The 24,334-nt window shown below is 45.8% G+C and overlaps 1 protein-coding gene across 2 annotated transcripts in view; it reads left to right on the top strand.

The window, feature by feature from the left end:
- Positions 1–2,864: 2,864 nt before the first annotated feature.
- Sash1 (SAM and SH3 domain containing 1) overlaps positions 2,865–24,334 on the top strand; it is a 175,069-nt gene continuing 153,599 nt past the window's right edge. The window contains exon 1 of one of the 2 annotated variants that reach the window (XM_026777782.1): positions 2,865–3,445. In XM_026777782.1, coding sequence (XP_026633583.1) covers positions 3,299–3,445 — 147 coding nt within the window. In that variant the 5' untranslated portion in view covers positions 2,865–3,298. The remainder of the gene's footprint in view (positions 3,446–24,334) is intronic. The other variant, XM_005370645.2, reaches the window with a different exon arrangement.

The following is a 24,334-nucleotide window of genomic DNA, read 5'->3' as shown; positions in this document are numbered from 1 at the left end:
AAGGCCTCAATTCCTAATCCTTCTAATCCACTCAGATAGTACCGCACCATGGTAAGTAAGTATTCAAATATATGAGCCTATAGGGCCATTCTTTTTCAAACCACCCCAGATGCATAATATCAACAAATAAATAAAACCTTTGTCAAGATGCACGGAATTGATTTCCAGGTTCCAGTGAGCTGGAAGAGAGCCTGAGTGGGAAGGAAAACGTGGAGGAGGTGGGATCTTAGTATGTCCCCTCAAGAGTCTGTACTTGCCTTACATTGGCGAGGTATGTGGGAATCAAACATACACCACTATGGGTGGAAGAGGAAGGGGAGGACGATGGTGGTTCTTTGATAAGGGAAGGGAGTTGTCAAAAAGCCTGAGCAGGAATTTGTAGGAGAAAAGATTCAATTTTAGGGTAGTAATCAGCTAGATTTTCAGTTAATTTATGGAAGCTGATTAGGAAAGAGATTCAACTTGTTTGTTTGTTTATTTAGCAAGACAGTGGTTCACATAGCCAAAGCCAGTCTTGAACTCCCAATCTTTCTGTCTGTGCGGGATATATAGGCTTCAGCCATTACAAAAACAGAGGGAGACAGATTTACACACACACACACACACACACACACACACACACACACACACACACACACTTCTGCTTCTGTTTTTAAATGCTCAAAATTATCTATGTTCCATAGAGAGGCCACTAGGCAATGTGGCAAAAACACAATTTGCCACTATCCACATAGGTATTAGCTCTCCCCCAAAATGCTGTTCATCTCATTTCCTCAGTCAGGTTTAGGGGAGTGCCAGCAAACTTACTGTGGAGGAGATTAAAGGGTAGATAGACATAAGTGCCAAGTGCCAGCTAGGGTTCAGTCATTGATGTATCTCCTGTGTTATAGTGCAACCTTACTATCTTTAGGTGACCCGGAAACACACAAGCCTCTGTGGGTGGCAATTAGTTTGGCTTGGCCTTGCCTTCTATTGGATAGGGAAACTGCAGCATTGAAAGGTCCATGTTTGTCCCCAGGCCATCTGAGTCTGATATCTGAGATGGCCCCATCTTTGTCCTAGCCCCCAATCCTACTTGCACAACTCACTTGCCAGGATTTTATGTAGCAAACGGGCTGCATAGGGCTCTATGTTTCCTGAAGTCAGAATTCTAAAATATCCCCATCAAGTCATGGGTGAAGGCTACTTTCCTCTGCTCGCCATTTCTTTGTTTTGATGTCTTTAATAGACAAGACCAATTCTTTTAAAACTCACATTTCATAGTGGAGCTTGTTTGGCTCTCAGCACCAAACAGCACCAGAGAAGCCTGAACCACCTGGCTTAGCTGCATCAGCCCAGAGAAACATCAGACCTGGCCACAGTGATTCAGGGTCTAGGGCTCTTCTTCAATTAAAACACAGAAAAAATTGGGGGGAAGGATCGTAAAATCTTTGTTTGTGTGTGTATGTGTGTGTATGTATATGTGTGTGTTGTGTGTGTTGTATGTATGTGTGTGTATTGTGTAAGTGTGTGTGTTATATGTATATGTGTGTTGTGTATGTGTTGTGTAAGTGTGTGTGTGTGTATACTCATGCACATACCTTTGAAAGTCAGGGGTTGATGTCAGGTGACTTTCTCTACCACTCACCACCTTATTTTATTTTATTTTATTTTAGACTTGGTCTTTTACTGAACCTGGAGTTCATGAGCTGTCTGGACTTGCTGGCCACCAAAGTCACAAGAATTCTGCTGTCCCTCCATCCCAGTCCTGGGATGATAGGCCCATATGGCTAGTCTAGATTTTTACTCGATTCTGGGGATTTGAAATCAGGTCCTCACTTTCAAAGCAAGGACTTTACCCCCCCCCCCACTCCCCCACTCCCCAGCCATCTCTCCTGGCCACTTCTTTTCTTTTTGGGTTTTGAATTCGTCAATGAGAGCTATTCGCCCATTGCACAGATTGGTGTTCTCAAGGCCAAGAGGATGCAGAGGACGTGCTTAACTGCTTCCATCTATGTAAGCTGAGAAAGAAAAGGAGAAACTGTAGAATTGTTCTGTCCCTGGGGTCCCCCGCTTCATCCCCTGTCCACCCCAATTCTTTAACCCAAGTCTTAAATAAGGGACAGATTTTCTTGGGTTTCTTTAGTTTCACAAAGTGTCATCTCTTAGGAAAAATTCTCCTAGTGGAGAAGAAGAAAATGGGGGGGGGGGCAAAAAATAATAACCTCTTCTGGGCTTTTTCCTTGTCAAAACACACACAGGCCTGGAGTGTGCATGGGGAGAATGGTCATAAAATTAATCTTTAGTTTTGAACATACCCCTTGCCTGTGTTTTTCATGTAAAAAACCCTTTTCGTGTAAAGACAAAACAAACAAACAAAAACCCCTTACAACCCAAAGATGGTCTCCCCTAATTACCCGAAAATCCTGTAAGTGCACAGCACTGTGGCCTCTTAGGAGCCAAAATGTCCCCACTCTTCCAAGGACCCAAACAATGGCTCGTGCCCAGGCGAGCTTCGTCACACTTTGTTTTCCAAGAAGCCTGGGCCGACAGACAGGGTGGTGATTTCATGGGTTGTTCGACTTGCCCAGGGCGAGGTGTGGGTTGTCACCATACTAACCCCTCGTTTAAGCAAGCAGCTTAAAGATTAACTTTCTGCTGTTTCTGTGGCGGAAGGGCGCGAAGTGAATGGCGCGTTCGGGGACTTGTGCGGGGTCCGGGACCCGCGGCGCGGCTGCGCTTTCAACAGGCGATTTGTTGGCTGGGCTGGGACTCATTTCCATGCAAAGCGCCTGACATCAGAGCACCTTTTGTTGCTAAACGCTTTCTTGAGCCTGGAGGGGAGGGAATCATGTGGAGTTGGAAGAGCTCATTCTGAAGAGAGGGGTCCGGGACTGGCTAGCCCGTGTTCACAGGCGCCACCGTCCACTGTCCGGCCCTGCGCAGACTCTCCAGTAGAGGCGAGTCGCGTGCCGCCCGGAGCCGGTCCCCATCGCAGGACACAGATCCTGTGCCGTGGGGGCTCCTAGCTCCCTCGCCCTACGAGCTCCCCGCCGCAGCCAGTGGTGCCGACTCTGCTCCAGCTACCCTGTTGCTGCGCCCCGCCCGGCTAGGAAAAGTTTCTGGAGTTGTCAATCGCGGTCGCTGCGAATCGAGGTGCAGAGTCCTGGCAGTGGGGCTCGTACCCGGCGCAGCCTGGGGCATGCGACGCGGGGGCGCGGCCCGGTGACGCCGCGGGCGGGGACCTTGCGCCCCGGCGGCCGACGCGCGGCTGTGGGCCGTGGGTAGCGCGGGGACCCGGACGCACGGGGACGCGGTCATGGAGGAGGACGCGGGAGCTGCTGGCCCGGCCCCGGAGCCGGAGCCCGAGCCCGAGCCCGAGGTGGAAGCCGCGCAGGAACCTGAGCCGGAGGCCGGCACCTCCGAGGCGTTCTCCCGCCTCTGGACGGACGTGATGGGCATCCTGGTGAGCTACCTGGGGACGAGTGCTCGGAAAGCGGGGCTCGCCCCTCGCCTGTCCGTTGAGGGGGACCCTTTCTTCTCCCCGCTGTCTTCTCTTGATATAAGACTTCAAACTGTAATTAAAAAATATTTTAAAATAAATAACCACCCACAGGTTACATTAGTGGCGGCTTTTGAACAATCGGCTGTAGTCAGGGACACCTGCTTAGAAAAGTTGGCGTGGAAAAAGCCAGAAAGAGTAGATGTAAATGCTACTTGTAAATATTTGGCGGGTGGACTTTTCATGGCCTCACGGCAGTGATGTTTATCCTCACAGGGTTTGTCGTGTGCCCACGAGAGGAAAACAACCATTTCCTTAGGCAGAACTACCACAGTGTTTACTCGCTCAGCCCGCGGCTCTGCCAGTTTGTAGAATCACAGGGTATTTGTTTTATTTGTTTGGGACTGAAAACAATAGGCGGTATATTGCTGAGTGTGTTGATAAGACGTTTTGAACTGTCCTGGGACTGAAGGCGCCCATGGAAATTAATTTAATTCTGGGAAGCAGTTTCTATACCCTGGAGATGAAGTTTAGTAGCAGGTTTGCATGGATAGGGCTTTTACACACAGACGTCTTAACACATGTGAGGATTTCCGATTGCCAGATGTGTAGCTCATCCGAAAACACTCGGACGTTTACTCTGAGGTACTCATTTTCTCACAGGAGTAGGCCTTTTTAGCTGCGTCTCTGTGGCAACAATACAGCGTGTAGTTTTCACCTAGGTGGAAAGGTGTATGCCTGGTTCAAATCCCTGGTCTCCAACTGGCTGCGTTTACCTTGGCCAGGTCATTCACCCCTTGTGAGTCTCCATCTCATCAGCTCAAACACTGGTTAAGAAGTCTTGCTTCTTGGATTTTATGAGATACACTGGGCGGATGTGGATGAAGCGCTCAACTACAGCCTGATGAATAAATAGTAGATGTTCAATGACTTCAGCTCTGTTAATGTTTTTTTTTTTTTTTTTCCTTCCTGCACCTCGAGCCTGTCTCTCATCTTTCTGGACACCTTGAAGTTCAGTGTTTCCCATTTTTCTGGGTTAAAGGTTTCTACCTGAGCTTTAGACTATATAATAAAAGACACATTTACCTATGATAGAATTGTTAAGTACACAGCACGCTGTGTACATACACCATAATATTTTGGATTTAAAATTCGTCGCATTTTCTAAGCCTTTCAGATGTATAAGATGCTCGGTTGGAATTCCAGGAAAACCAGTGAGCATTTTAAATTGGTGACCAAGAGTCTGAAGTTCAACCAGCAGACACCTTATCTGCGTCTTGGCCAGAAGCTGCTCTGTGAATTTTCCTGCTCTGAGAAGACAGGTTTTGATAGCATCACAGCGCATCTTTCAGGAGGGTGTGGGCTGGGTGTGCGTGGGGTGGGAGTTGCTGGCAAAAAATGCAAGCTGTACTGAGTGCCATAAGGGGAGGAGGATTGGCAGGTGGTACTTTCTGATTATTTGTTTTCCTTCGGCTGGCGATTCCGGCACTGCAGATTCCGGCACTGTTGAGTTAGTTGTAGCAGAGTGTTCTTTGGCTGAGTTAAAGATGGGGTGGGGCCCTAGATGATCAAACCTGTTACTCAAAGAGCAAATGCATGCAAAAGAAAAGAAAATAGGTGCTCCTACCCGGCTTAGAGCTGAGTGTGAAGCCGGGAGAGAGAAGGTCACCGTGGCCCAAAGGTTTTCCTATTCCTTGTGCAGTCTTGGTTTTCTTTGGGACAAACCTTGGGCATTTCTTAGTAAACTGCAGGAAGGGACACCTGATTGCCTTTTTTTTTTTTTTATACATTTCTAGTAGGGAGGTCCCATGTTAAAAGGCAAGATCTCACTACCAATAGAGAACTGTCCTCCAAGGGTGTATAAACAACTGCATCTTTCGGGAATATATGAGGACACAGAGGTGACATTTGGGTTGCTCCCTTCTTGCAGAAGCACGAGGCACAGTTTCCTTCATTTTGTGTTTGTAATTGTGGGATTCTACAGTCATCTACCAATGGCGTGTACCTTGCTAGTGACAGTGTCTGAGCTGACCCCTTGCCTGTCAGTCAGCCTAGTAGGCAGGCAATAGCCATTTTTAGGTAAAAGAGCAGGATCTCATCTCTGACAGCGCCCCCCCCCCTTCTCTAATGTGGGCAAGGCCGAGGGTGAGGGTGGAATTTATTAGTTCTACCCTAGGGAAGGCTGTGGTGCAGGGTTATTAGTGAATTAATTAGTTATAATTCAGTAAACAAAGCATGAATACTCGAGTTCACTAGAACACATTTTGCTTACAAATTAATTCAGTCCATGCGCAGTTAAGCAGCAAATAGTTACCTTTCAGATAATTGTTAACAAAATACTTAGAGAATACTAAAACAGTCTAAAGCATGGAAACAAAGCAATGACCGAGCACATAAACACTAGTAAGTCAACACAGAGTAGTGAATGAAGAGAGGCTGACTCATGGGAGCCTCTGCTGTGAAGAGCTGACCCGGCTCAGTATCTGAGGATCAGTCTTCAGTCTGCATTGCCTGTGATTAACTGGCTGTGTAGCACATCGTTTGTCAAGTCAGAAAAGAGGCATGTACATTTCAAATACAGAAGTCCCATTAAAATAGATCTCTTTTATAGCAGGAGTGCTTATGAGGGTGCTAAGGAATTCTGTCCCAGCAAAAGCTACCAACTGGGGCCATTTCATCAGGCCAACCAAAATCCGGGTGCTTCCAAGGTAACTGCAAGTTGTGAAATGTTTGTGAGCCCTGAGTAATCAGGCTCAGTGTTCTTGTGAAATTGGCCATTCTTTTAGATAGCCCTACATTGTGACCAGGAAGGCCTAGATTTCTCAAAGCCTGACACCTTCCTGCCTGCCCACAAGCGCAGAATTAGAGTCCAGTGGGTTGTTTTCTCTTTACCATGTCTCTAACCCTAGTTTTCTGGTTGGGGATAGTATTTACTTTTTTCAGAGTGAGAATTGCCACGTTTATTTAGATATGGTTAGATAGGACAAGTTTTTTTTGTCTTTCCTAGGACTGATTATCTTTATGGCAAATTCAGCTTTGGCCTCCGGTAGCCCAGGGCCTCTCAGGCTGAGCCAGGCCTCCATGGCTGCTGACTGGGAAGAAGTATAGTAAGCGCTTATTGTTCCCGGGACCCTGTGAGACACCCCCACCCCCACCCAAGGCTTCCTCTGTTCCCTCTGGCCTCCATAGTTTGTCCTCAGTTCCCAGCGCTCCCAGTAGACGCCCACTGTGGAGAAAGCGCCTCAGAATTCTAGAAAACTGCACTGTAGGCTTGAGTCCTCAGAGCTATTGTATCCCGCTGTCCGGCTGTTTACTCCAGTTCTGAAATAAAGCAGAACTCCAAAACCTAAATGAAGGAAGAAGGAAAACAAACGGAAGAATGCATCCTTTTGTCAGGCCGAGTGTGGGGGAGGAGAGATGCTAGTGAGGTCCTGAGGGGGTCTTTAGCAGCCGACGGCTTGGAGAACAGTTAATTTACATGTACCCTGGGGAGGTGTCTCCAGTGACGTCCTATCAACGAATGATCTAATTAAATTTACACATTGGAATTTGAGAGTCTGGGGCTGGGGGTGTGGCTCAGTGGGTAGTGCGCTTGCCTAGCAGGCAGGGAGAAGTGCGACTTCACTCTGGGGTGGTGGCACACACCTGTGGTCCCTGCACTGCTCTGGAGGCTGAGGCGGGAGAATAGGAAGCTCAAGGTCCTCCTCAGCTAGGCTGACTGAGAGGAGACTAGAGAAGGAGTGGGGGTGGGGAGGTCAAGGTGAGGGCGATGATTTGCTCCAGGTAATCCTTGATGTGCTATAAAAAAACAAAAGAAAAGAAAACAAAACAAAAGAAAACAGGCATTCAGAGCTGTGGGGGAGGGCTGCATTTTTTCCCTGTCAGAGGCCCCTGTACCCATGCTTCCTTTCCTTGGTATCTTGCCCACTGGCTTTCATTTGCCATCCTCTGCCTTCGCTGTTCCTCCTGCTCCATCCTATGAACCTTCCCTCTCCATTGCCGGATGTGGCAGGATGGTGGAGGCAGCCCTCAGCAAGCGTGAGGCTGGCGTTCCCTTGCTGGGCTGAGCCTCTGCACCTCACCTCTCAGTAGGTTTGGACACCCGTGCAGATATGCCAGCAAAAAAGACCAGTAGGGAAAATAGAGGAACAACAGAGTGTTGAATGTGGCCACACTGGGAAGAACATCCCAGACCCCAAGTTTGTTTAGGTTTAAATAGAAAACAAGCAAACATAATGAAGCAGTCCTAGTCACTCTTGTGTCCAGTGTCCTGCTCCTGGACACTGTTGACTCATTCTTGCCTCTGTTTGGCAATGCGAACTCGTCAGGTAAGTTGGTACTCTGTTAGTCGGTTAGTGTCTAAGGGTACAGCCATGGACAATTGTCCTCATCTGTGGCGGCGGAGGTGGCGGTCTGTGCTGGGAAGTTCCACTCTTCCCGGAACTTAGGTGACTCAAGAGGAAGGCTTTAGGAGGTAACTTATCTCTGAGCCTTCGGTGAAAAAGGCCCAGCATGAAGGCAAAGACCTCGCTGGGGCTTTCCTCTTGCTTTGAGTCACCCTGTGGGCCCCGGAGAGAGAGTCCATGCATTTTACGTAGCAAAAGTGGCTTCTAGGTGACTGTGTCACTACTGCCCTCATTTTGCAGTCCAGAGGTAGTATGTCTGCTAGAGGAAGGGCCTGCCTAGCTGAGAAGAGGGGGACAAAAGCGGGAGAGAACAGACCAGTGAGGTGGGTGCAGTGTTTGATGCCCACCACGTCATCGTCCTTCCGGCTTCAGTGAGGAGCCACTGCAGGATTATAAGCTGGGGTAGGATACACCTGTGTTTTACGGAAGTGCCTCTTGAAGCTGGGGGTGTGACTCAGTGCTGTATTGCCCATGTAGCCTGAGCAAGACCATGTTCAACTGCCGCCCCTGTGCCCCCACAAAAGGCAGGGAGAGGTGCTAATGCGGGGTTACTAAGGTGATGGCTCCCTTCATAAAGTTTCTACCTCAAGAGCATGAGGACCTGAGTATGGCTTCCTAACACCCATGTGTGAAAAGCCTGGTGTGCTTTAGTGGCTGTAACTGTAGTGCCAGAGAGGGAGACAGGTGGATCCTGGAGAGAGCTCGGAGGAGGTGGTGCAGGTGGATCCCAGAGGACACTGGCTAGCCAGACAAGTCAACTGTGAGCCCCTGGAGAGCTCTCAAAAGGTAAGGAAGAGAGAGAGAGAGAGAGTGGAAGGTAACTGCTGTTGATGTCTGGCGGACACACATACACACACACACACACACACACACACACACACACACACTGCACAGACAAAAATACATTTAAGAAAAAAATGCTAGTTGGTGGTAATAAATTGGCAATGTCTCTGGAGGAAGAAATGAACACTGATATAAACGGTTTCTATAACTTTAACCGCAGTAAAATCTTGTGGGTTTGGAGAGACTGCACTAGTGGTCCAGCTAGAGGGGATGGATGAGGGTAGGGGCTACACGTATATACATTCCATTTTTATCTCTCTAATACTGTCAAGCCAAAGCTTTCACTGCACAGCAAAAGAAATGAAGGGTTGCTTCCCATCAACGCTTAAAAAGATCAACACTACTGCGTGAATATCTGGCTCCGTAGTACCTGAGCTGCCTTCTGGCCTCCAAGGGCACCAGCACACAGTGCACATACATACACAGACAAACATACACACACATAGAGATAAAATAAATCTTTTTTTTTTAAGATTTATTTATTATGTATACAACATTCTGCCTCCATGTATATCTGTGTGCCAGAGGAGGGCGCCATATCTCATTACAGATGGTTGTGAGCCACCATGTGGTTGCTGGGAATTGAACTCAGAACCTCTGGAAAAGCAGCCAGTGCTCTTAACCACTGAGCCATCTCTCCAGCCCCAAAATAAATCTTTTTAAACAGTTTTTTTTATTTATACTTTTGCCATGTGGCCTGAAACTCTATGTAATCCAGGCTGGACCCAAACCCATAGTCCCTTCTATCTCAGTCTCTGAAGTTTTGGGTTTACAAGTATGAATCACAACGCCCAACTACAAATAAACTTTTCTAATAAATACTTCTTTATATAGATTAGAGATTCTCAACCTGTGGGTCTGGATCCCTTCAGGGGTCAAACGACCCTTTTCACAGGAGTCGCGGATCAGATATCCTGCATATCAGATACTGACATTAAAATTCATAACAGTAGCAAAATTACAGTTATGCACTAGCAACGGGATAATTTCATGGTTGGGGGGTGGTCACCACAACATGAGGACCTGTATTAAAGGGTTGGCGTGCCAGGAAGGTTGAGAACCACCGCTTTAGATGAACTTGGACTCCTTTCTTCGGTGTATCCATAACTGTCTATTTGTATATCTAACCTGATAAAATTCCTACTTCCTGTAAAGTAGGTTTTATAACTTTAACAAGATGATCTTGTGTTTGCTTGTTTGTTCCTAATGCTACAGATGGAACTCAGAGTGCTAGACAATAGTCTCTACCTCTAAGTGTCTTCCTGACCTAAGGATGGATTTAAATGGCTGGAAGCTAGGACTCTGAATTATCTATTCCGTGTAAACCAGTGGAGAGAAGACCAAGGCTTTAAGAATTAACCAAAGCTTTAGGTAATTTCGAGTTAAACTCTGTTTTAGCAGCTACAAGGCATTGTCATGCTTTGGAAGCCTTCTCATTCCTTTAATTGGCTTGGTAATGAGACCTGAGCCTGGCGGTTCGGTTCTCACTGGCCTTGCTCCCAGCCAGCTGCCTGGTGTCTCTTTTGCTTTGTTGGGCACCATTAATTTTTTATGAGGAGGGATGCCACCTGGAGACAACCTGTCCTGTGTCTTTGTAGGCACATTAGGTCATGTGATCTAGACGTTTCCATCGAAGAGACTGCTTGGCCAGGCAGAGGGTAGCTCTGGTGAAGACATCAACACTGGATGCTGGGATAGCCCATGTATGTCAATGGAGACTGCTCATTGGTTTCCCAGTTGCCTGCCCGCCCATATCACCAGTTTTTGTGATCTGTCTTTTTTGTTTGTTTGTTTGTTTGTTTTCCCCCTGAAGGAATTGTCTACGTCTGGGACCTTTGGAAGCTGTCTGGGAGAAATGCGAATCACTTTTGTTTAGACTGTGCTTTCAGACTGTCTGCAGAGATACCCTGCAGGGTGGACGTCTACAGATTCCACCCTGCACAGCTGACTTTAGTGCTTAGGCCATCTTCCTCTTCTTCCTCCTTTTTGAGAATCCTACTCTATATCTAACTGGATTGGAACTCCCTTTGTTGCCCACCCAGACTAGAATCCTACTCTATATCTAACTGGATTGGAACTCCCTTTGTTGCCCACCCAGACTAACCTTGAACTTGTTACCATCCTCCTGCTTCAGCTTCCAAATTGGGCTTTCACAGGCCTTTAAGGCTGGGGGTGAAGGAAGGAGGTGTGATGAGTCAGTGTACCTGCTGGTCTCATCCTTTCTCCTACAAACAGTTAGTAGATAAGAAAATAAACGAATGCCTCATATAATTTTAGCTACATGCCTTTTAAAACTAAAATTTAATTTTTTAGTATGTGTCCTACATCCTAGCTCTTTTAAAATTTATCCTAAGTACCTTTTAGTAGTTCTAACTAAGCCTTGTAGTCTCGCGAGTCCTTTTTTTTAAACTTAGAGCAAAAATTGTTTATATGATTTTTTTAATGTGTGCTTTGAAAATATAGTGTTCTATATTAAGTTATTAGTAGATAAAAGGAGTGTTTTAGCTCAAGAATGTCTGTCTCTGTTATAGGATTACACCTATTTTTGGTGGATTTTTAAAGGCCTTACTTATGAAATAAACAGCTAATAAGTTTGCATTTGCTACCTCAAATGCCTTTTCTTTTCTTTTCTTTTTGTTTCTTCTTTTCTGTCTTTTTTTTTCCCCCTTTGGTTTTCCAAGAAAGGGTTTCTCTGTGTAACAATCCTGGTTGTCCTGGAACTTCCTTTGCTTTGTAGACTAGGCTGGGCTCAAACTCAGAGATCTACCTGCCTCTACCTCTCAAGTGCTGGGATTAAAGGCATGGGCCTTCACACCTGACTCAAATACCCTTTGAATTTACAAGAAGAAATTTAAAATTTGGAAACAAATAAATATCTGGTCTTTGTGGCACTTTTCTATAACCTTAGCACTTGGGAGGCTGAGGCAGGAGGATTATGAAAGGCCAGCATGGACATGGACATAGCAAGAGCCTCAAAAAACAAACAAACAAACAAACAAAAAAAAACAAAAAAAAGAGAGAGAAAAACAAAAATAAATGCATGAATCATTTCAAGTTGTTAACTTGTCAAGTTACTTGCCAAGTTACTTGTTTGAAATATTTTCTTTATTCAAAAGAGAAAACATGAATGCTTTTAATAGCTAGGATTGTCTTGAGGTCAAATGCTATTTGTAATGAAAATGCTTTCTGTTTAAAAGTTATCTAGAATGCTATTTTTACTTCCCATTGTGTCTGTTTTACTTCTCACAGTACAATAATGTGATACTCTTTAATATCTAAGTGGTTTTTAAGAGAAAGTCACATGATTTTTATTTATATAAGTCCATAAAACTTTAAGAGGTTTTTATTTCATTAATTTACTTTTAGACAGGGTCTGATGTACCCAAGGCTGGCCTCAATTTGGATATGTAGAGCAAGATAACATTGACACAGGTGTCACTATTTGTGGCTCCCAAGTGCTGGAATTGTAGGTGTCCCCACCAAGGCCGGGTTACTAGAACTTCACGCCTGCTGGGCAACCACTGCCCAGGTGCTGTGCCACCACGCCCAGCTTTACACTTGTTTTCTAATCATGGAAAAACAAGCACACAAACAAAACCCAACTTCATGTGTTCACATCAGATCAAACCTATCCCTCTCTGCTAACAGCATTGTCTGCTCTAACATTGTTACTTTTTATGGTGAAAATGTCCGGAGTTGATGAAAATGTCCAGAGTTCTTTCTTCCAGCTTTTGGCAACATACAGCACATCGCTGCTGTCTCTATTCAACCTCCTGCCCGCATCTGTGCAGAACCGGTTTCTGCCATCTGTCACTTGGTGCCCCTCAGTCAGCCTCTCCCAACCCACCCTATCCTTACTCTTCTCTGGCCTCTACTAACCACCTTAAAAAAAAAACAAACCAAAAAAGATTTATTTAATTTTTAATTTCACTTATGTGCCTGTGTATCTCTGTAAGTCCATGTGCCCATGTATGTGTAGGTACCTGTGGCGGAGGCCAGGGGGTGTTGCATCTACTGAACTGGAGTTATGGGTGATTGTAAGCCCCCGGGTGTGGGTGCTGGGAACTGAACCTAGGTCTTCTGCAGGGACAGCAAGTCCTCCCAGATGCAGTCCCTGGCAGCCCCCATCTTCTCTCTGCTTCTGTGAGAAGCAGAATGAATTATTCTGTGAGACTGACTCCGTCACATCCCGCATGTGAGGGAGATCACAGAGAGAGGATGCAGCTTAAGAAGATGTATGTTGTTAGTGTGTCTTAGTTTTGTTTTAGGTTTAGTAAAGAAGACAGGGCCAGATGGTTTCTGAGAAACGCTGAGGTGAGACCGTGGTGTCCATCTGCATGCTTAGGTTTATGCTGTTCCTTAAAGGCGGTGGTGAGAGCATTTTAATAGGCAACTTAAAGAGACAAGCAGTGTGTTAAAGCCTCCACTCAACTAATGACTTTATTCTCCGAGTGTCTGTCGTTTCAGGGAAAATCATTAACCCCTAATGCATAAAATGGTTCATCTACATATTTTTCTGGGTACTTGTGCATTTATTAATTGATGGATTAAGGTATTATGTAGCCCATACTGGTTTCAAACTTGCTGTTGGTTAAGAAAGACTTCTAACTTCTCATCCTGCCGCCTCCATCTCCATGTTCCAGGATAATAAGGAGTGTCCCACCATACCAGTTAATGTGGGGCTGGGGGTGGGGGATGACCCAGGACTCTGTGGCTATGGCAAGCATTCTACCCACGTGCATTTTTATATGGAATTAACTTTATTGTAAACCTAAGGAAACATATGTGACTGTAAGAGAATGTCCAGAAGAAGTTTGAGATAAAGGGAAAAGTCTGTAGAGAACCTGAATGAATTATTCAGAAGAAGCAAAGCATTTCATTTTGAAGGCACATTTGATTGTGAATTACAGATTTATTAAAAACTTTCTAAGAATGTTTGTATTAGGCCATGTGTATAGGGGTATGGCCACTGCCTTCTGCAGCATGTTGATGGAACCTACGTCTCTTGTGGTGCCCAGGTTATAATTTAGTGGATAATATTAGCGCTGTAAAACTACTCCGTAGTAGCCATTTGCCTAGAATATTATGAAACCAAGGATTCATGATGAGCATTAAATAGGTGTCTAATGATTCATTCATAAATGATATAAGAGAAGTATAGTAAAATCTATGTGATGTAACTTTAGTGTTAGCCAAGAACAATGTCCTGTCTCAGCAGCGCTGTGTCAGACACTCTAATATTTTATTGATGTTCTGCATCAAGACTTTTCAGTCTGTCTCTTTAGAAGGCGATGCCTTCTCTAGTGGAAACCAAGAGGGGAGATAAATGGAAGTAAGCCACTCCTTAAACATGGAGAGATGTGTAGCAGGGCCTACCCCTTGCTCTAATAATGTGTTAGAGGCGAGACTAAGCATATTTGTATATAATTCTGTCCTCGTGTGTACTAGAGTGTCTTCTATACACGGAGGGCCGCTTTGTTTATGGTTGCATACTTTTTATTTGTTTTGATTTTTGGGGACCAGGTCTTGATTTTGGCCTAGACTGACCTAGAGTTTACTAGAGTAGTCTTGAACTCAATGACAATCCTTTCGGTTCAGCCTCGCCAGTGCTGGGCCATCATATCCTTCCTGTTTTATTGGCCAATCCAATGCTGTCATAGCTACCTACTAACAATTACCCATGATGGCACCCACTGTCCTTTAGCCACATAAACAGCTTGAACTTTGGTTGTTTTATATTTTAAAGTTATATTTACTTATATAGGGCATATGAGTATGTGAGTGTTCATGCTAAGACATGCAAGTGGAGATTTATTCCTTCTACCATGTGGGTTCTGGGGGTTGAACTTGAATAGTTCAGGTTGGTGGAAGTGCCTTTACCCACTGAGCCATCTCTCCAGCTCCTAGTTTTCTTTTTTGAAACCCAGCTGTGTTTTAACTGTTCATGTTTTAGCACTCACAATTCATTAGTTGTTGGGTGGGTCCGACTTTCTCAAATCTCCAGTTCAGGGTTCTAGATTCACCAGTTTCATCTTGTATGTTTGCAGAGTGTCCTCTGAAGTAGATCAGATACAGTTGAATGTGGGCGCTGCTGGTGTGTGTGCTGTGTGTGTGGTGTGTATGTGTGTGTGTGTTTGCAGTGTATATATGTGGTGTGTGTGTGTGTGTGTGTGTGTGTTGCAGGTGTACAGTGTATCTGTTGTGTGTGTGTATGCTTGCACATGTGTGTTTTCCTTTCTTATTTATTATATTTCTGAGACTGGGGCTCATGTAGCTTAGGCTGACCTAGAACTCACTATGTAGCCAAGGTTCCTCTTGTGTCTGTCTACTTCTGGGGTCTTAGGATTACAGGCTTTAATTGCCATGTTCAATTTATGGGTGCTGGAAATTGATCCCAGGGTTCATCTCTAACTCTCTGCTTACTATAATTAATAATAATATATAATTAATAATAATAATAATAGTAATAATTTGATTTAGCATGGGGTGAGGAATAGGAAGGGCAGCATGCATGCCATAATGTGAGTTTGGAGGTCAGAGGACATCTTGCTGGAGACAGTTCTCTTTTTCCAGCATGTGGGTTCTGAGGCTTAATTCAGCTTGCAGGCTTGGTGGTAAGGGCCTATATCCACTGAGCTATTTAGCCAGCCTGTTTCTGCTGTTTGTTTGTTTCTTGTTTTTTTAGCAGCACCTGTGTGGGTGGGTTTGGCCTACAATCTGCCTTTTATCAGGCTACCTGTCCCTGGAGACATTGGGCGCTTTATGTGGGTCAATGCGGCAAACTTACCCCTTGCAGGGAAACAGAGAGCATCACAGAGAATTGCTGTCTTCCTGCCAGTATTGCTCTGCTTGCGCTGGAATACCACCACGGAGTCTTGTGACTTCCAGTCTGTTCTGTTTTGGAAAACAGGAAGCCCCACTTCCCCTACATTGGGAAAGACAGTCTCCCGCTGTCAGCCAAAATAGTGTCTCAGGCTTTAGGTTCATTTTCATATCTGAGGTTTGGCTTTATCAAAACATCGAGGCTGCAAGACACATAAGTCTATTGTTCGTCTGCCTGTAGAGAAGCTTGCAAGCAGGTTTTGGGTGTGCTGCTCCAGATCCTTAACATAGAGGGAAGAGAATTCTGGGCAGGATTTGCTCAAGGGCACCAGGTAACCCATGGTTACCAAGGAGCAGCCAAAGACCAAGTGGGCAGGCTCATGGGTCTGACTCCTGCATTTGCTAGTCATGTCACGATAAAAATGCAGAGAATTGTGCAACGGGGTTGGCAGAGATCATTGGTAAGGCTCCAAGGGTTGTTTTGGTAGAGAAATGACTTAGCAGTACCATTGGGAGGAGTAGGAGGTAGTGACATACAGCCTTCTGTGGTCCTGCGGGAGTCGGTATCAAAGCAAGCTTTAAGAAGTACCCAGAAAGGCATGCTGGGACCAGGCAACTGCTGGGTTGTCACTGATCTACAGCTAGATCCAGCCACACACTGAAAATTCTTAGTCGTAGATTAAATCCTGCTTTGTTGTGCAGATTGGCTTAGACTCCTGGCCTCCTGAGATCCTCCTGCTGTAGCCTCCCTCCCGCATTGCTGGGACTTAGGCATGTGCCATTGCACGTGGCTTCTTACATACTTGTTAAAACCAAGGGTGGAGATCATGTTTTTCTTTCTTTTAAATTGAACTTTTTTTTTTTTTTTTTTTTCGAGACAGGGTTTCTCCGTAGCTTTTTTTTTTGGTTCCTGTCCTGGAACTAGACCAGGCTGGCCTCGAACTCACAGAGATCCGCCTGCCTCTGCCTCCCGAGTGCTTGGATTAAAGGCGTGCGCCGCCACCGCCCGGCTAAATTGAACTATTCTTAAAAAGATTTTTGGGGCAGGGTTTCCCACATGCTAGGTAAGCATTCTATCAACTGAGCTCCACCGGAAGCCCTAAATCTGTCTCCTTTAGATGGATTGACAGTTGACAAATACATTTTTGGTTTTATAATGCCATGTTTACCTTTCTATTTTTCTTGGGCTTTTTACTTAGTGTGTGTGCATGTCTGTGTTGTGTACCTGAAATTTTTATATGCATATTTATGTATGGAGCTAGAGAGAGGCTGCATAGTAGAATTGAAGTTCTTTTCTACAAATTAAAAGAGCTTAGCAATTCAATTGTCAGCATGTCCGTTACTGATTCCTACACGGCTCTGCATTCCAGGCATCCTGGAAGCCACCGAGCTCTTCATAGGACAAAGGACATCCTCCAGTTTGCCACCCAGATTTCCATTGTTATTATTTTTTCCCAAGGAGTTTGGTGGGTGGTGATATTTTTGTGTCTGCTTTAGGATATTCTTGGGAAACTGGCTGCAACAAAGACTCGCATCTCTTTGTTTACTTATTTATTTATTTGGGCCATATCTTGCCTAAAGACCCTAGGGAGGTCTCAGATTTGTAATTTTTCTGTCTGGGCTTCCCCAGACTCATGGATTCCAGCATTACGTCACCCCTCTGGGTTAAGACTTGCTTTTAAAATGTTTTAAATGAAGATACCATAGGGAGAAAGGAAATGGGTGATCTAGGAATAAGGACAGCATTAGACACTGTCACTGAACACATATTCAGGATCAAATGTTGCATCCGTCTGTGTGTGTGCTGAATTATCCCAGAGACCCTGGGAGGCGGTGGTACAGATATTCTGTGGAAGTCTTAGCTCCTGGAGCCTCAGAATGGGACTTCATTTGAAGTGGGTTCTTTGTGACTTCAACCAGGTTTTAAGATGGGGTGATTTCTAATTATGACCGGTATCCCTTCCAGAAGGGGGATTTGGACATAGTCACAGACAGGCAGAGGGAAGGTGTCATATAATGTGACCAAGCACCATGGGGAGATTCACACTGCAGAGGTGTCTGTAGCTAGACAGTGCCCAAGATTTGCTGGCACACCACTAGCTGGGAAGGGGCCAGGAAGTCTCCGGTTTGAACAGGTTTCAGAATGAAACCTGACTTCTGGCTTCACCGGTGTGAGACAATCTATCCCTGCTGTTTGAAGCCTCATGGCTGTGGGCATGCACAGCCAGCTGTAGGTGAATGCTGTGACATCACGCTGGTGTGGCATGAAGCCACTGGGAGGAGGAGGCAGACTCGCTTTGTTGGGCCCAATGCCTTGACCGGTGGGAAGGAGAAAGTTTAGAAGAGAGATAAGCAAGGCAAACACAATAGAAACCTGTCTGGGACACTTGGAAACCGAGTCAGCAAGTTCTATTTATGTGTCATGGGTGGGGCGCTGGTGAGGGAGATAGAGAAGGCCTCTGGAGTATTTAGTAAGGAGATCCAAAGAGCAGGAAGCTCGGTAGCCAGCATTCCATACTAGAGTCTGCATTGAATTGAACAAATGGCCTGGTCCCTGGGAAGACATTAGCGTGTACCTGTCTCCTGCCAAACTTAGTTCAGGGATATTTTTGGCTTCCCCTTCTTCCCCTAGCAAGTGTGATTTGCATTTATTTCTAATAAAGTGAAGAGGGACCAGTCATGCTGGGGAGCCTGAAGTATGCCTTTGAAATGCCTTGAGCTTAGTTTTCCAAAGAGACAACCTTTTGCCTTTTTGTCCCCATCTCTGGCATGACCTAAGGCAGAGCTAGAAGAGGGTGTGGGGGAAAAAACCTTACCAAAGACCAAAAAAAAAATAAAGTGTCATTGGTGCTGGGTTCCGGAACTGACTTCTTGGTTGTGTGGATAAACGAGTGTGGGGTGGAGTCCCTGGGAAAGGATTTGGGGATGTGGACATCGTGACTCCCAAAAGGAGAACTCAATAATGATAGTTGCTGGCGGACTCCCCCATCATAGCAACCGTGACTGGTGATGTATGACTTCTATCCTGAGCTAAGTCCCCTGGTGTTCTGTGAGAACTGGAAGGGGCAAGAGGGATGGGAACGTTAAGTTCTCTGTGCCGACGGTCCCCCTGGCACTACTTTGTTGTCAGATGTCATGGCTGTGCACGCTGAGCAGACATCTTGCCTGTGATGCCATGTTTGGGAATTCAGACATCACTCCTGACCAGATTGCTAATGGTTAGGGATAAGCAAAAGGGAAGATGTGGAGAAAATGGAAACAATTTATAATATCTTTTATTCCCTGTACAGTCCATGCTGGACATTTTAATTAAGATCGAATAGGTTATCCAGTCATTTTAAAACTCATTTTAATCCCCACTATTCACCCAGGGCAAATGCACTTAGAGGGATGTCTTCATACAGCAATATAAAAATGGGCAGTTAGGAAAATCAACTTTCCTGGCTCATCTGTAGCCAGTCCTGTTACAAGTTTTCTGCTCCCTAAAGAATATTACTGCTCATGACCATCCACTTCCAGCCCAGTGACTCAAGCCAAAACCTTCATCACTTCCCCTTCGAGACTATTACACAGCCTCGCACACTTCCCATTAACCAACTTTGGATTTACAGAGGAAATGCAAAATATTAAATTGAGGCTGAGGTCTGTGAGTCACGCTTCTAGAAGAAAAGGTCCCCAGAAGCTTGAAAAGATGACCACACCTGTGTCATTGCCCGTCATCTGGCTACAGAAAGTCGTTGGTGTGTGTGTGGGGGGCGTCCACACCTAAAAGAAAGTGTTGTTTGGAATCCCACTTAACGATGACCGCGAGGGAGTGGAGGGAGTGTAGACACTATACCGAAATACAGATGTTTCCTGTCTTGAGCCCGTCCATAGTCTATGGCCAATGCTCAAAAACACAGGGCTAGGTTTGCTTCGGTTGGGGGTTGGGAAATGATGAGGACGAGAGGAAAGCTTTTCTGTAAGGCAGGGTCAAGGTGAAAGTAAGTTCTGCTCCAGGCAGGCCACAGGTATAGGACCAACACCGTTCCCCCTACTTCTGGCTGCTCCAGTCATGGTAAAGGATTAAGAGAGCGCAGTCAAGGGTATTGGCAGTGCCAAAGGAAGAGCAATTGATGACACACCTCTCTTCACCAAGTGCTGTGGAGTGTTACTGCCGGGGGAGGTCCAAACTCTTTGGGTCTTTGCTGTGTTGCGTCCCTGGTTGTCCTGGTGCTATCCTTGAACACACAGCAGTCCTCCTGCCTCAGCTTCCTCCTGCAAGTGTGTGGCTTGCAGGTATGCGTGAGATAGCGGACTATTTGTCTTTTCATTTGTTTGTAAAGTACATTTCCTGGCACTGTGAAGTCAACTTTTTCTCACATCCACATAATCTTTATTTTATTTCTGTGTAATTTTTATGATGTTTGTATCATGTGTTTGATATTCAGTTTTCTGGAGGCTTGGGCTCCTGTTGGGTTCTGCTGGATCAAAGGCTTTTCTGTCTTGCTATTCCCCCCCCCCCACCCGCCCCCAGGCCTGTTGGGTATGAGGGATGAAGCTGCACAGAGCTGGGAGGGAGGTCGAGGTATCGCCCTCCTTACTCGCTCCCACCTCCGGCCTGCATCTTCCCCTCTTAGGAGCATCTCTTCCCAGCATCCTTCAGCACCTTGTGTCTTGCTTCTCCCTGCAGTAGTAGCTCAGTCAGGTAAGAGGTGTTTTAACTGAAGGAGAGGTGCGCCCAGAAGGATAGAGGTCGCTTTTGAGGAGAGGATGTTTAACGAAGAGTCTGCTGAGAAAATGAGACCCAGCACAAGGAAGAGCTGGGTGTGAAGAGTTCAGGAACGAGCAAGAAGAGCCTCACATACTGGGTTCTGTCTGGACTTTGAGAGATGAATGGTGGGTTTATCTGTCTTATTAGGGTGTCTGGACCCTGAGGATGAACTCAGTGGGTAGTTAGTGGTGGCCCTGAGCTCTGTCCCCCTCTTCAGATAACTTAACTCTCTTTATTTTATATTTGAGCCTTTTGGGTTGTGGAACTAATGGGTGGTGTGGGAGGTCCTTCTGTATATGCGTTGCTTTTATTGGTTAATGAATAAAGAAACTGCTTTGAGCCGATAGCAGGGCAGAATAGAGCTAGGTGGGGAAAACTAAACTGAATACTGGGAGAAAGGAGGTGGAATCAGGGAGACACCATGGAGCTGCCAGAGGGGAAAGATGCAAGCCGGAAGCTGGAACCTTGCTGGTAGGCCACAAGTCTCGTGGTGAAATATAAAATAATAGAAATGGGTTAATTTAAGAGATAAGAATGAGCTAGAAATATGCATAAGTTATTGGCCAAGCAGTGTTGTAATTAGTACAGTTTTATGTGATTATTTTGATTCTGGGCAGTGGGTATGTAGCTCATGATCTGAATTGTTTTAGACATTTATCTTATATCTCCTTGTTTTGTCCCCGCCACCACCACTCATCCCCATGTCTGGTATCTGTGTGTTCCTTCACTTTTATTGAGATTGATTTTCTTCAGAGAGAACTCTCCCATAGTATGCAGAATTCCGGGGAATGGTGATGATAGCAGACTTCTCCTAAACCAGACCATGGAAGACAGATTGTGAAAGGTCAGTCCTCTATTGGCCAGAGCCTAACTAAACAGTGGGCCTCGTCTAGTGCTTGGAGTTGCTGCTGCCAAGTCATTGTTAAGAAAGATAGGATAGAAACATATAATGTACAGTGTTTTAAGACTGTCTTTTATCTGTCTGTCTGTCTGTCTGCCTGTCTGTCTGTCTGTCTGTCTATTTGAGACACAGTTTCTTTGCATAGCCCTGGCACTCCTGGATCTCATTCTATAGACCAGGCTGTCCTCAAACTCACAGAGATCATCCTGCCTCTGCTTCCCGAATGCCGCGATTAAAGGCACGTGCCACCACCACCATTTTTTATGTGGCTATTTGCTCTGGTTTTTAAAAATCACATTTGTGTACTGGTGTGTGTGTGCGTGTGTGTGTGTGTGTGTGCACTCGTGTGTGTGTGTGCGTGTGTGTGCACTCATATGTGTGTGTGTGCACACACGTGTGTATGCGTGCATGTGTGTGCACTCACGTGTGTGTGTGCACTCACGTATGTGTGTGCGGGTGTGTGCACTCATATGTGTGTGTGTGTGCGCACTCACGTGTGTGCGTGCGTGTGTGTGCACTCACGTGTGTGTGTGCGTGTGTGTGTGCACACATGTGCTGCACATGCATGCACATTTTCACACTTGCCATAGTGTACATGTGGAGGTCAAAGGAGAACCTGCAGGAGTCGGTTCTTTCCTTCTACTGTATGGATCCTGAGTATTGAAAACTCATGTCTTCAGGCTTTGGTGACAGTCGCCGTTACAAGCAGAGCTGTCTTGGTGGCCTACAGCAGTGTCTTAAATGCTAAAGTTAGATTTCTAGACTACTTAATGGCTGGATTTTGATAGAGTGGCCAATGACAGGACTGAAAATGGACCAGATGATGAGTACCATGGGAGAGCCCTTTCTAGACAGAGAGAATGTCAACCTCAACATCCCCAGGGTGGATTGAATTTGGTGATTATCGTTTAGTGAGTATGAAAAATTTGAGACTGGGTTGGAGAATGAGGCTGGGGCCAGAGGGTGATGCCACAGCTAGCCCATGGCTGGATGCCACAGGGAGGGTTCGGAGCAATTGACATTCGTGAAAGGCCACTGGCAACATGTAAGAAATGAAGTCTAGTCTACTGCAAGTGAGACATGTCAGTGGCCGGAGCCTGGCTGGAGTTCTGGAACTGGGGAGAAGTGGGCAGATGTGGAATTCGTAAGGGAGGTGGAACTCTTAGTAGCAGGGTTGGGAGAGGTGAAAGAAACAAAAACTAAGGAACATGGCGAGCTGTTTGTATGGTCACCTAGGTGGCATCAAAGGTGGCAATGGGCAATGAGTATACACCCAGTGACATTAAATAGGTTTACGGCGAGATTTTAAAACTGCCAAGCAGACTGGCCTGCCATGATGCTGTCTTCCTTGTAAGACAGCTGGAACTATATCTTTTGCCTCTGCCTCTTGAATGCTTTGTTGATAGGTTATGCCAAGATGCCTGGATCCTACCAGTCTCAATCACTCTGCCTCTGTTCCAGCTGCAAAGACTTGGGGCCAACTTTGCAAGCACTAGCAAGTGCTTTACCACTGAGCCACGCACTATGCTAGCTCTACAAATGCAGTTTTAGTGACGTAGAGGACCCCTTTCCCTTGGGCAGTGCTAAGAACCTAGGGTCGGTCATTCTATGTTAGTAAAGGGCAGTGTGACTTATGCCACAGAGTAGAAGCACTACGCTTGGAACCATGCTAGTGACAGAGATAGTTGTTTCCTTGTGATTGATGGGAGAGCCACAGTGCCGGGGGATGCACTCAGCTGAAGAGGCCACTGGCTGTGTGAGGTAGCACTTGCAAAGCTGAGGCAGGCAGGCTACAGGCAGGCTACAGATTTGAAACCAGCCTGAGCAACATAGTGAGTTCTAGGACACATAGCCCCTGTCTTACACCAGACCAAATAAGTCACTGATAATACTTAGCATCTGCTTTGGATAAACAGAGAGAGGATGAGACGAAAGGACAGCATGTTTGCATCGCAGTGAGCATGGTCTGTGGTGATGGGAAGGATGTTTTGTGACTATTGAGGAGGGTGAAAATGATGACTTGAAGGAGCGCAGGGCCCTTTTGTTCTGTCCTGCCTGGGTAGCTTACACCCAAAATAACCATACAGGAATTGTATTAATTAAATTACTGCCTGGCCCATTATTTCTAGCCTCTTATTGGCTAAATCTCCTATCTTAGTTTAACCCATTTCTGATAATCTATCTGTATATCACCACGAGGTTGTGGCTTACCGGCAAGATTCTAACCACCGTCTGTCTCAGGCAGAAGAATCATGGCCTTCTTCCCAGCATCCACTTCTGTCTACTCTGCCTACCTAAGTCTGCCCTATCAAAAGGCCAAGGCAGTTTTCTTTAATAACCAATGAAAGCAACACAAATACAGAAGAACCTCCTACACCAATGGCTGTTCTTCACATGCGTGCACTCTCAGGTTGCACTGTTCCAGTCTGCTTTTTCCATACACCCAAGTGTGTCTGATCAAGTCAAAACGACCTTTGCTCATTCCTTTTCAAATAGGATTGATTTTCCCATGAGTCTCTGGTTCCTCCTGCGAGGTACAGTGGCCCGAAGTTTTATGGCTCTCCTTGTAAGGCGTGGTCACTCTGTTGGAGTCCCTGGGGTTCTCTGCCTCCTACGGGACCATTCTCAGTTGTTGAAGAAGCCAGTCATCCATTATCTGCAGCCATGGGGCCTCACTGCATGGCTGGGATGATGGGATCTCATGTTGCTGGCCTACCACAGTGGGATGTTTGTTCCCACGCTGACTAGCTAATTGCTAGCATGTAAGTAATGGCACTGGTGCCATTTCCAGGTCTTGAAAATATCATTCCAGATAATTTAATGAAGCTTTTCGTTTAAAGGTTCGCTGTGGTGCTGATGGAGTTAGAATTGTGTCAGACTTAATTAAATGAGTCAGAAATCTCTTTGGGGGCAGGGGATGTGGCCCAGTTAGGAAAGCGCTTGCACAATATGTGTGAAGGTTTGGTCCCCAGCACCTCATAAATTGAGTATGGTGCCACGGGAGGGTCAGATCATCCTTGGATCATATAAAATTTATTTATTTATTTATTTAATTTATTTATTTATTAAAGATTTCTGCCTCCTCCCCGCCACCGCCTCCCATTTCCCTCCCCCTCCCCCGATCAAGT

The sequence above is a fragment of the Microtus ochrogaster genome, unplaced genomic scaffold (genome assembly GCF_000317375.1).
Source record: "Microtus ochrogaster isolate Prairie Vole_2 unplaced genomic scaffold, MicOch1.0 UNK82, whole genome shotgun sequence".
In the NCBI taxonomy this organism is placed as follows: domain Eukaryota; kingdom Metazoa; phylum Chordata; class Mammalia; order Rodentia; family Cricetidae; genus Microtus; species Microtus ochrogaster.
The sequence above is the reverse complement of the archived record's forward strand: the minus strand, read 5'-3'. Positions and strand labels throughout refer to the sequence as shown.